Below are 12,676 nucleotides of genomic sequence, written 5' to 3'. Positions count from 1 at the left end.
AGTCTTTTACGACTGGCGTTATATGGTCCCAGCAACCACTCCCAGTCACCAGTCTAGCTGTCACATTCTGGATTAGTTGTAGTTTCCAGGTCACCTTCAAAGGCAGCCCCATGTAGAGCGCACTGCAGTGGTCGAAATGGGAGACCAAGGCCCTTTAGGGCTTTAAAGGTCAGCACCAACACTTTGAATTGTGCTCGGAAACGTACTGGGAGCCAATGTAGGTCTTTCAGGACCGGTGTTATATGGTCTCGGCGGCTATTCCCAGTCACCAGTCTAGCTGCCGCATTCTGGATTAGTTGCAGTTTCCGGGTCACCTTCAAAGGTAGCCCCACGTAGAGCGCATTGCAGTAGTCCAAGCGGGAGATAACTAGAGCATACACCACTCTGGCGAGACAGTCTGCGGGCAGGGAGGATCTCATCCTGTGTACCAGATGGCGCTGGTAGACAGCTGCCCTGGACACAGAATTGACCTGCGCCTCCATGGACAGCTGTGAGTCCAGAATGACTCCCAGGCTGCGCACCTGGTCCTTCAGGGGCACAGTTACCCCATTCAGAAAGATAGTGATGGATGAGCTTTGGGTTCCCAGCTGAGAATGAGTTTTTTCATTTATGTTTAATTTGGTCAGTTCGTTTGTCAACAGAAATCTCTAAGCGGCTTACAGATTGCAGCGAAAAGGAATCCATACAAGCAACAAAAAGTATGAATTGCGCATTTGAAACCTTATGTTGCTACTGCTGCTAATGATAATCGTAATTCCACGTTTTAATTAGCAGAATTAAATCTCTCTAAACGTGAGCAAAACACCCAAATAATATGCAAAGCGCTGAAATATACTGGGATACATCAAAATGCAACATAACTACAATATATCATTTTTAAAAATCATAACTCTTAAAACACACCCAATAATACAACCACCGAAAAACACCATTCACTTCCATGTTCACACTACACAAAGGAAGTCTACACAACCCCAACATCACTCAGCAGTTTTCTTACATCAGTTCTCACTTCAACAAAACACCCCAGGACACAAAATAATAGGGCATGTCATTTTAGACAGTGACACTTAATTTCTGCAAATTTATTCAGTGAGCAGTCTTTAAAATATGTGAGGAATTCAAATTTTGTGACTGGACAACATTTAGCCTGGTAAGTCTACATTTAATAAAGAAGCTCATAAACTGCTTTTGGAAAATCAAAGAATTTTAACTTCTGGAAAGTTAGCGCTGATTATAAACAAATAAGTAGCAATATAATACAACGGCAAGTACTTGGCAATCATATTTAACGAATTCCATATAATTTGCACACATCCTATCAAGCAAAGCTTAAATTATATTAATGTAACCTAATATATTTTGAATTCCCTAGTCATGTTGCAACTTTTTAGCACCCCTCCTTTTCGGAATTGGAAAGTTAAAAAAAAAAACCACCAGGCAGAGGGCCTTCTCAGTGGTGGTGCCCGCCCTGTGCAACTCCCACCAGATGTCAAGGAAATAAACCTGACTTTTAGAAGACATCTGAAGGCAGCCCTGTTGAGGGAAGCTTTTAATGTTTGATGTTTTATCGTGTTTTTTATATTCTGCTGGGAGCCGCCCAGAGTGGCTGGGGAAACCCAGCCAGATGGGTGGGATATAAATAATAAATTATTATTATTATAAATTCAACACGCCACATACCCTCATGGTTCTGTTTTTCTTTCTTTTTAGGACAACCACCCCAATCCTCAGGTGTTGCTGGAACTAATGCAGGGCGGGGACAATGCACAGGTGAGTCAGGTGAGGGGACATAAAAGCCCCAGGAGCTTAGCTAGCAGAGAGGGAGCTGAGAAGATCTTTGTGTTTTCGTCCATTTGAGTTTCAGGTGGGCGTTAATGATGCCCGTGGGGCCACCCCAGCCCCACTGGCTGCTTCAAAACCATTTGTGTGTGTGTGTATCATTCCGTCTGCTGTGCTTCTGACAGCAATCCTCAGATTACCCTGGCCTAATCCTGTTCCCGGGGTGTGGCCAATGTTGCAGGCTGACAGCTTCTAGGAGCCACAGGTGAGAGCTGAGTGCAATGGGGGGAACCAAAGGTGGACAAAATACCTGTCCCCTAACACCCCAGCCAGGTGATGGGACCTAATAATAATAATAATAATACGTTTATTGTCATTGTACAACCTGTGTACAATGGTACCTCGGGTTACATATGCTTCAGGTTACAGACGCTTCAGGTTACAGACTCTGCTAATCCAGAAATATTACCTCGGGTTAAGAACTTTGCTTCAGGATGAGAACAGAAATTGTGCTTCAGCGGCACGGCAGCAGCAAGAGGCCCCATTAGCTAAAGTGGTGCTTCATGTTAAGAACAGCTTCAGGTTAAGAACAGACCTCCAGAACAAATTAAGTACTTAACCCAAGGTACCACTGTACAATGAAATTAAACAAGCCTCCCTCCCACACTCAATCTCTTATCAAACAACACACCACCTCGCAAGTCAATTTCGCTATGTTATTTTCCGTTCAACAGCCTAACAGCCCATGGATAGAAGCTATTTTTTAGCCTGTTGGTACGGCTGATTATACTTCTATATCTCCTGCCCAGTCATACCTCGGGTTACAGATGCTTCAGGTTGCGTTTTTTCGGGTTGCAGACCGCCGAAACTGGGTTTCGGCGGTCACGCATGCGCAGAAATACCGAAACGCAACCTCTGCATGCACAGACGTGCCGCCGCGGGTTGCGAACGTGCATCCCGCATGGATCACGTTCGCGACCCGATCATCCACTGTAGAAGATGAAAGAGGCGCTGGGCGGGGTGTGAGTCATCCCTGAGGATTTTTCTCGCTCTCCTAAGGCAACGATCCCTTGCGATGTCACCTAGCGGACTCAAGGGACAGCCCGTGATATCGTGTGCTGTATTCACCACCCTCTGTAGAGAGACTTTCTGTCTGTGGCTGTCACGCCAGCATACCACACCGTGATACAATATGAAAGGACACTTTCTATTGTTGACCGGTAAAAGGAGTTCATCAGTTGTTTCACATTATTCTTTCGCAAGACCCTGAGGAAATGGAGTTTCTGTTGGGCCTTTCTGACCACCTGAGTTATGTTGATTTTCCAAGTGAGGTCCTCACTAAGGTAAACGCCCGGGAAATTAAAGGAGAAGACTCTCTCCACACAGCCCCCCTGATATACAACAGGCAGGTTCTCCTCTCTTCCTCCGAAAGTCCAACACTATCTCCTTTGTCTTACTAATATTTAGGTGCAAGTTATTCTCTATGTTGATATTTTTTGAACCTCACCCCTGTACGCTGTTTCATCTCCGCCTGCAGTTAGGCCCATTATGGTAGTATCATCTGCAAACTTAATAATTACTGTAGATGGATCAGATGATATGCAGTCATATGTGTACAGTGAGTACAGGTAGGGATTTAGCACACATCCCTGTGGGGTGCCAGTGCTAAGCTTCAGGGAGGTAGATGTAACAGTCCCAATCCTCACTGTTTGTGTCCGATCCCTCAAAAAGTCTTTAATCCAGTCACAGATGGTAGAAGAAAGGTCCAGATCTGTCAGCTTTTTTGGGGGGCGGGATTTTTATTAGGAATTTCAACATAACAATTTATCAGATATACATCATCCTCATTCCCCTTCCCCATTTTTTCCCTCCCCCTCCCCAAAAAGGAAAAACCAACCCTCCTACCCCCCCCCCGACTTCCCTCAGCTCCTCTGGTTTCTCAGCACATGTTATTCTCTGCATATTATAAAATTGTAAAGATCCTTAATTTCTCTATCTATATATTATCAATAAAAAGTTTGTGTGTGTTTATTCAAAACCTGCCAAGGAGTCCAGTTCGTTTTGTTGTTTCTTTTAGTACTTTGTGAAAGGTTCCCGTTCTTCTTTAAAGTCACAGCTGCCCTTGTCACGTCATTTGCGTGTCAATTCCGCCAATTCCGCGTGGTCCATCAGTTTCTCTTGCCACAGTTCTTTGGTCGGGATTTCTTCATTCTTCCATCCTTGTGCTATTAAGACTCTTGCCGCCGTTGTCGCGTACGTGAAGATGTTTTTCAATTTCCTTGGTGTGTCTTTTCCTACAATCCCTAACAAAAATGCTTCAGGCAGGTCCGTCAGCTTTTTAATAAGAATGTCAAAAAGCTGACAGATCTGGACCTTCCTTCTACCATGGGTCTGAAACCATAGTTCCCCAACCATTTAAGACATGGACGGGGGATATTTTTCTCTATCCAACGGCTCTTCGATCCACAAGGCGGGGGGGAGATGACACCTTACCAGACCCTCCCTGCTACTCCCGTCAGGAGGTGGGTGCCTGAGTTTCGCACTCGCGACAGCTTCCCAGCTTCTCTCGAAGGCGGCTGCAGGTGGAACATGTTACGGTGTGTCCTTGAGGTCACGATGGCACAATGTCCTTTTCTCTTTCCCAGGCTGGCCTCATCGCAGACGCCTTCCCCGTTCAAGAAGCGATCCCGCCGCGCGCCGTTTCGGCATTATCGCCCACAGGTAAAGGGGTACTAAGAGGTTGGCGGTGGAAATAGCGTGGGGCTTTTCCAGTTGAATACCTTCCTGTCGGGCGTTGACATAATTGTTCCGTGGTGCATGAATTTGGTTCACAATCTTTATTTGTTCTGTAGTTTTCGTTTTGTAACGTGCATGGAACAGAGAAGATGGTTATGCCCCTGCCATGGGTTCGAATCCTGTCCCGCTCTGGAGGGTAGGACTCAAACCAGTGGCTTCAAGTTACAAGAAATTAGTTCGTGACGAAACCTCAGGAAGAACTTTCTGACACTAAGAGCTCTTCCGACAGTGGAACAGTCTCTCTCCGGAGGTTATGGACTCTCCTTCCTTGAAGGTTTTTAAGCAGAGATTGGGTGACCATCTGTCTGGGATGCTTAGGTTGAGATTCCTGCATTCTGTGACCCTGTGACAACAATTTTTAAAATGAAAAGCAAAAGCATGAAATAGGCTGGTGGAATGAGTCGTTGCAGGTTCTTTAGCGTCCTGAAAACCCGGCGTTCAAGATGTTAACAAAATAATAATACAGCGGAACCTCGGGTTTTTTCGAGCGTCTCGGAAGCCGAACAATTTGGAACCCAAACGCCCAAAACCGGAAGTGAATGCTTCCATTTTTGAACAGCTTCCAAAGCGTGTTTCTCCCATTTTCTCAATGGAATTTGCCGATCACCCATGGAGCCTCAGTTGTGGAACGTTTCGGAAGTCAAACGGTCTTCTGGAACAGATTACGTTCGACAACCGAGGTTCCACTGTAATAAGCTTATTTCTAGAGCGTGTGGCTGTAGAGGGAAGCATCCGCCTTGTGAAATGGTGCTTTTGTCTCCTCCTCAGGTCTAGTAGAGGTACAGCAGATTGTGCAGGCATATATATCGATTGGTGTCTTTTTTGGGGGGGGGTTTACTTAGGGGATGCGGGTGGCGCTGTGGGTTAAACCACAGAGCCTAGGGCTTGCCGATCAGAAGGTCGGCAGTTCGAATGCCCGCGACGGGGTGAGCTCCCGTTGCTCAGTCCCTGCTCCTGCCAACCTAGCAGTTCGAAAGCACTTAAAAGTGCAAGTAGATAAATAGGTACCACTCTGGCAGGAAGGCACCGTATTTTTTTTTTTTTTGCTCTATAAGACGCACCAGACCACAAGACACACCTAGTTTTTGGAGGAGGAAAACAAGAAAAAAATATTCTGAATCTCAGAAGCCAGAACAGCAAGAGGGATCGCTGCGCAGCGAAAGCAGCAATCCCTCTTGCTGTTCTGGCTTCTGGGATAGCTGCACAGCCTGCATTCGCTCCATAAGACGCACACACATTCCCCCTTACTTTTCAGGAGGGAAAAAGTGAGTCTTATAGAGCAAAAAATATGGCAAATGGTATTTCTGTGCGCTGCTCTGGTTTCACCAGAAGCAGCTTAGTCATGCTGGCCACATGACACGGAAAAACTGTCTGTGGACAAACGCCGGCTCCCTCAGCCAATAAAGCGAGATGAGCGCCGCAACCCCAGAGTCGTTCGCGACTGGGCTTAACTGTCAGGGGTCCCTTTACCCTTTACCTAGTTTACTTAGCCTGCAAAATTCAGGTTTTCTTGGCCTAAAAAGACAGAGGGGCGTTTCTGATTCTCTCTCCCTCTCCCCCCCAGGTTACCTGCCCCCAGAATCCTGCTTGCTGTGCGGTTTGGAGCCTCCATTGCTACACTGCCCCGCTTGTGCCCAGTCTCTGTGCCCAGACTGTGACCGCCTCTTCCACAAGCACCCCTCGCGGACCCATCACTGCCGGGTGCCCATGAAGGAGCAAACATGGCGTAGCCCCCCGGCCCCCAGGTTAGCACAATCAACCCCCCACTTTGACTCCTTTCACTCTTTCTACCCCCAAGCTGCGTTCACAAAGGCAAACGATTCGGCCCCTTTCCTGGGACGGTTTTACTCGGGGCGGATATTTCCTGCCTCTGTTCTGCTTGCTTCATGAGGAGGAAATGGTATTGGACGTGTCCTAAATTCACTTTGTGTTTTTAGTCAAGGAAGCAGTACAAGACGAATTTCCCTATGGGCTTGCTTCGCAAAAAAAAGCGATCTTCTCCCCGCAGCCCCAGGTCTGGGGACAGCGGAAAGCGCTTCCCGCTGCCCCCGGACCTCTTTTGAAGCAAGGGGCTGCGGGGAGATCGCTTCTCCCCACCGCCCCTTGCTTCAAAAGAGGTCCGGGGACAGAGGGAAGCGCTTCCCGCTGCCCCCGGACCTCTTTTGAAGCAAGGGGCTGCGGGGAGATCGCTTCTCCCGCTGCTCCGAAGCGGGGCGGGGGGGCGGGAACACCTTCTGAAGGCTGGCGGGGGGCGAAAGTCTTTGTCCCCCCTGCCTGCCTTCCCAGGGGCTTTTAAATCGCCCCGGACAGCGGAGAAGTCCTCCGCTGTCCCGGGGCGATTTTAAAATGCCGCCCGCCAGCATTTTAAGATCGCCCGGACAGCGGAGAAGTCCTCCGCTGTCCCGGGGTTTTTTAAAATGCTGGGGGTGGGAAGAAAAGCCCTTGTCCCCCCCCCCCCAGCCTTCAGAAGAGGTCCGGGGACAGACTGTCCCCGGACCTGGTCTGAAGGCGGTTTCCCTAGGAACGCATTAATTGATTTTCAATGCATTCCTATGGGAAACCGTGCATCTCAAGACGAAAAACTCGCAAGAAGAAAAAACTTGCGGAACGAATTAATTTCGTCTTGCGAGGCACCACTGTAATAATAATAATAATAATAATAATAATAATAATAATAATAATAATAATAATAAAATTTTTTTATACCCTGCCCTCCCTGGCCAGAGCCGGGCTCAGGGCGGCTAACACCAATAAAATTATAATAAAACACAATGGGGGAGAACCAGTTTATTAAAATGCAGGTTAAAATATAATTTAAAATGCAGCCTCATTTGAATAGTAGCCCATAAATCAAATAGTCCACTCCCAAAAGGTGCTTTTTGGCTTAAAATATGTGGTTGTCCAGGGCCCGTCAATACCCATTCCTGCAGAATGTGCGCATTTAGTCGAAAAATAGCCTTGAAACGAACCTTGCATAATTTTGCCCGGAAAAACAAGATTTCTCCCCGCATCCTGCAGGGTTCCCTTGGCAACAGGCTTCTTCATTAGACATTGTCAGGGAACTGCCATCAGAGCCAAGAGGAGAGGTAAGGCTCCCCAATGATGCAGGGGAGGGAACCAGCAAGGAGAGAGAGAGAGCTTCCGCTGGGGAAGGAAATCAAGGTGACACCAGGAAGAAAGGGGAGGCTGAGAGTACTGCGGAGGGGAGGCTCCGAGACTCTTCCAGTGAGATCAGCGGGGAGAGCACAGGACCTCCTCTTGGCACGCCCACGCTGCGCAGAAGGCTTCCGCGCAGAGAATCTAGGAGGAGACTTGGAGTCAAGGAAATTTTGTGTTGGAAGAAATTTAGGAAACGCCCACTGACGGATTCTGCCAGTGACTGAGACAGTCGCGTTGTAAGGGCTGTCCAGCCAGGGAGAGGTTTAGCTATACAACCAGCTTGGAGCAGTTTGCGGTTTACGCACAAGCAACCCCAATTCCCATTATAGACATGCTCTGAAGGAGACGTGAGGCTGTTACTCGGGTCACATGGCTAAAGAGCAGAGAGGAGGAACAGTTTTCCTTACTTCCCTTAGACAACAGTAGTTGTCATGTTAAGTCTTCAATAAATACTTTAAGCATAACTGGAACGGGATGTCCAGGGGTCATTTGCCTTTACCTTTACCTTATTCCCATGGGGGAATTCGCCCACAGATGAGCTGAACTATGAAATAATAATAATAAATTTATTATTCATACCCCGCCCATCTGGCTGGGTTTCCCCAGCCACTCTCGGCGGCTCCCAATGGAGTATTAAAAACACGATAAAACACCAAACATTAAAAACTTCCCTAAGCAGGGTTGCCTTCAGGTGTCTTCTAAAAGTCTGGTAGTTGTTGTTCTCTTTGACATCTGGTGGGAGGGCGTTCCACAGGGCGGGCGCCACCACCAAGAAGGCCCTCTGCCTGGATCCTTGTAGCCTCACTTCTCGCAGTGATGGAACCGCCAGAAGGCCCTCGGAGCTGGACCTCAGTGTCTGGGCTGAATGATAGGGGTGGAGACGTTCCTTCAGGTATAAGAAGATTCCTGAAGACTTTCTGTGCAACTCTTCTGACTCAAAAGGAACAAATTGCATCAATAGTTTACAGGGCTGGCCTGAGGCATTTTGCCCCCGCCCCCAGGGCAAAACAGAAAACGACGCCATACCCTGAGACGACTTGTTGGATCATTTTTTAATTCGCGGGCTGTCCTCCATCTGTGCCGGTCTGCAGCATATGCTTCGCCTCGCTGTTGACCATCGCTTCTCTTTTTTTTAAAAAAGGGTTTTTATTCAAAATTAAAACAAGACATATTATCCAAAAACATACCATCCTTGTTTCTCCCCCATTTTTCCTCCCTCCCCCACAAAACCCACCCACCCCCGCCCCCCAACTTCCCTTAGTTCCAGTCTTTGGTTTCTCTGAGACTGCTGTTTTCTGCATGTTACAAAGTTGTATAGCTCCTCCAACTATTTCGCTGATTATTATCAATAAAAAGTTTGTGAATGTTTATTCAAAACCTGCCAAGGAGTCCTGTATCTTCAGATACTTTGTAAAGGGTTCCCATTCATCCTTAAAGTCACAGTTATCCTTGTCCCGTAGCTTACATGTCAGTTTTGCCAGTTCTGCATAGTCCGTCAATTTTTCTTGCCATGATTCTTTAGTTGGGGTTTCTTCCGTCTTCCATCCTTGTGCTACCAGAATTCTTGCGGCCGTTGTCACATACATGAAGATGTTTTTCAGCTTTTTTGGCAGGTCTTTGCCTACAATCCCCAACAAAAATGCCTCACCAGCGCTTCTCTTTTGCCTCGGTTTCCGCTCTCTTTTCAGCGTGACCCTTTTGACCTCCGACGCCGGGTCCCTGAGGCCTCCGACGGAGCCCCTGATGCCGCCCTGGCACAGCCTGACCACCCAGCGGCTCCCTTGGAGCTGCGCCGCCTGCCACATGAAGAACGACGCCCGCTCCGTCCTGTGCGTGGCCTGCGACCGGCCCCGCGGCTGCAAGACGCCCGTCAACCCGTCGCCCGAGGACGAGCCGGCCAGCTTGGGGCAGCTGGCCCGGGGACGCTGGGCCTGCCAGTCGTGCACCTTTGAGAACGAGCCGGCCACGGTCCTGTGCGCCATGTGCGACAGACCCCGCCTGGCGGGGAAGCCCGGGACGGGAGATGCAAAGCCCCTCATCGCCTGGGGGAAAGAGCCGGGGCCACAACAGCAAGACGTAAGTGTACCTCTGGCCCAGAGGGCGATTTGGGATTCCTTATTTTTTTTAAAAAATATTATTTTCCTTATACATACTTTTACAATGCAGTACAGTAAATCATGGGACGTGGGTGGCGCTGTGGGTTAAACCACAGAGCCTAGGACTTGCTGATCAGATAGTCGGCGGTTTGAATCCCTGCGACGGGGTGAGCTCCCGTTGCTCGGTCCCTGCTCCTTCCAACCTAGCAGTTTGAAAGCACGTCAAGTGCAAGTAGATAAATAGGGACCGCTCTGGCGGGAAGGTAAACAGTGTTTCCGTGCGCTGCTCTGGTTCGCCAGAAGCGGCTTAATCATGCTGGCCGCATGACCCGGAAGCTGTACGCCGGCTCCCTCGGCCAGTAAAGCGAGATGAGCGCCGCAACCCCAGAGTCGGCCACGACTGGACCTAAGGGTCAGGGGTCCCTTTACCTTACAGTAAATCACATAAATACTTTAGCTCTGCCAAGCTTACAACTTCCCTCCATCCCTTCAGCGAGTATTCCTTAATTTCTTATATCGTGTATTCTATTTATTTAACTTTATATCTGCCATACATTGTAAGAGCTATTTCAGTCCTGCCAGTGTCTTTAACGTTTTACAATTGTCTTTTATATACACCATAAATTTACTCCCAACTTTCTTGAAACTTCTGATCGTCCTGGTCCTGAATTTTCCCCGTCAGTTTGGCTAACTCTGCATAACTCATCATTTTCGTCTACCACTCCGCAATAGTGGGAACTTCTTGCAATTTCCAGTTTGGGGCAAGCATATTTCTTGCTGCAGCTGTGGCGTGCATGAAAAATCTTTGATCCACTTTCTTAATTTCCTTCCCCATCAACCCCAACAAAAAGGCTTCTGTTTTTGGGGGGAAAGTGTATTTGAATATTTTCTTAAGTTTATTGTAAATTAACTCCCAAAAGTTCTTAAGTTTATCACAAGTCCACCACGTGTGGTAAAAGTCACCATCTGCCTCTTTGCATTTCCAACATTTTTTGTCCTTCATCCTATACATTTTTGCCAGCTTTACCAATGTTAGATGCCACCTATAAGTCATTTTCATTAAGTTCTCTTTTAAAGCCGTACATGCCGTAAATTTCATATTTACATCCCATAATTCATACCATCCATCCAATTCAATATTATGGAGGGCGATTTGGGATTCCTAGAGTCCTTTGGCGGCGCTTTCCCTCGGGTTGCTGGCTTAAAACCAACTCACACCACTCTTCATATATTTATTACGGATACATTTATTTAATGGGGTAGGAGAGCTGACGATCATGCCAATGTATTTCACATCCGGCAATCAATGTGGGTTTCAGATAGTACATGGGTAGGGGGCGCAGGTGGTGCTGTGGTCTAAACCACTGAGCCTCTTGGGCTTGCCGATCGGAAGGTCAGCAGTTCGAATCCCCGCGACGGGGTGATCTCCCGTTGCTCTGTCAGTGTAGCAGTTCGAAAGCATGCCAGTGCAAGTAGGTAAATAGGTACCGCTTCAGCGGGAAGGTAAACTGCGTTTCCGTGTGCTCTGGTTTCCATCACGGTGTCCTGTTGTGCCAGAAGCGGTTTAGTCAAGGTGGCCACATGACCTGGAAAGCTGTCTGTGGACAAACGCCGGCTCCCTCAGCCTGAAGCAAGATGAGCGCCGCAACCCCATAGACTGGAGATAACTGTCCAGGAGTCCTTTACCTTTTTACTTACCTGGTAAAGGGACCCCTGACCATGAGGTCCAGTCGCAGATGACTCTGAGGTTGTGGCGCTCATCTCGCTTTATTGGCCGAGGGAGCCGGCGTACAGCTTCCGGGTCATGTGGCCAGCATGACTAAGCCGCTTCTGGCAAACCAGAGCAGCGCACGGAAACGCCGTTTACCTTCCCGCCGTATTTATCTACTTGCACTTGACGTGCTTTCAAACTGCTAGGTTGGCAGGAGGAGGGACCGAGCAACGGGAAGCTCACCCCGTCGCGGGGATTCGAACCGCCGACCTTCTGATCGGCAAGTCCTAGGCTCTGTGGTTTAACCCACATCACCACCCGCATCCCTGGTACATGGGTAGATGAGTCTAAAAAGCCCAGGACACAGATTTTTATGGTCCTCTAGCAGCTATTTACCAGAGACAATGTATTTAGCATTCCCTCTGGAAGCGTACACTCGATTCTGACCAAACTAGGCCCCCGGTGTAAATTTGGCTCATGAAGCAGGTTTTGTGCAGGGAATTTCCTCTCGCAACCGATCCCAGCCAGCTTTCGCTGTTCTGTCCATCCGCTGACGGGGTGGTGCTGCGTGTCGATCTCCATCTTAACCTTAGGGCTCTGGGTTCGAGCCCCACGTCGGGCAAATGGATCCTGCCTTGCCGGGGGTTGGACTAGATGACCCTCAGGAACCCAGCTCTACGATTCTTTGATTCCTTCCCTTCCAGGCCTCTGGCTGGCAGTGCGAGCACTGCACCTTCTGGAACAAGTGCCCCGGGCGGGTGTGCGAGATGTGCAACTGCACCAGCCAGCGAGGGGGCCCTGAGCCCTCGCGGCCCCACGCCAAGCCGGAGAAGGAGGATGATGAAAGGTCGAGGAAGGGGACGGCGGAGGTCAAAGCTGATCTGAGGAGTCTGCGGAAGGCTCTGCCCATCTCCCAGGAGGAGGCGGAGCAGCGGAGGCAGGAGAAACTGCGGGAGGACGGGCAGAAGATGGTGGCCATGATCAGGGTGAGAATTTGCCGGTGGGGGGGGAGGAATCATCTGACTGTCCACAGGCAATCAGGCTTGCAAGGGGTGGCTGGGTCAAGTGGACCTGCAAGTGGCCTGTCCCTCTCCTCAGGCCACACCCCTCACACCCTTATTTACATGTGATG

General features: G+C 48.9%; 1 protein-coding gene across 3 annotated transcripts in view; it reads left to right on the top strand.

The window, feature by feature from the left end:
* RNF31 (ring finger protein 31) overlaps positions 1–12,676 on the top strand; it is a 43,507-nt gene that overhangs the window by 6,778 nt on the left and 24,053 nt on the right. For all 3 annotated transcript variants that reach the window (XM_083472524.1, XM_083472525.1, XM_083472526.1), the window contains exons 5-9: positions 1,714–1,773; positions 4,428–4,503; positions 6,143–6,323; positions 9,426–9,813; positions 12,249–12,530. In XM_083472524.1, coding sequence (XP_083328650.1) covers positions 1,714–1,773; positions 4,428–4,503; positions 6,143–6,323; positions 9,426–9,813; positions 12,249–12,530 — 987 coding nt within the window. The remainder of the gene's footprint in view (positions 1–1,713; positions 1,774–4,427; positions 4,504–6,142; positions 6,324–9,425; positions 9,814–12,248; positions 12,531–12,676) is intronic.

The sequence above is a fragment of the Podarcis liolepis genome (genome assembly GCF_965112155.1).
Source record: "Podarcis liolepis genome assembly, chromosome: 13".
Lineage (NCBI taxonomy): Eukaryota > Metazoa > Chordata > Lepidosauria > Squamata > Lacertidae > Podarcis > Podarcis liolepis.
The sequence above is the reverse complement of the archived record's forward strand: the minus strand, read 5'-3'. Positions and strand labels throughout refer to the sequence as shown.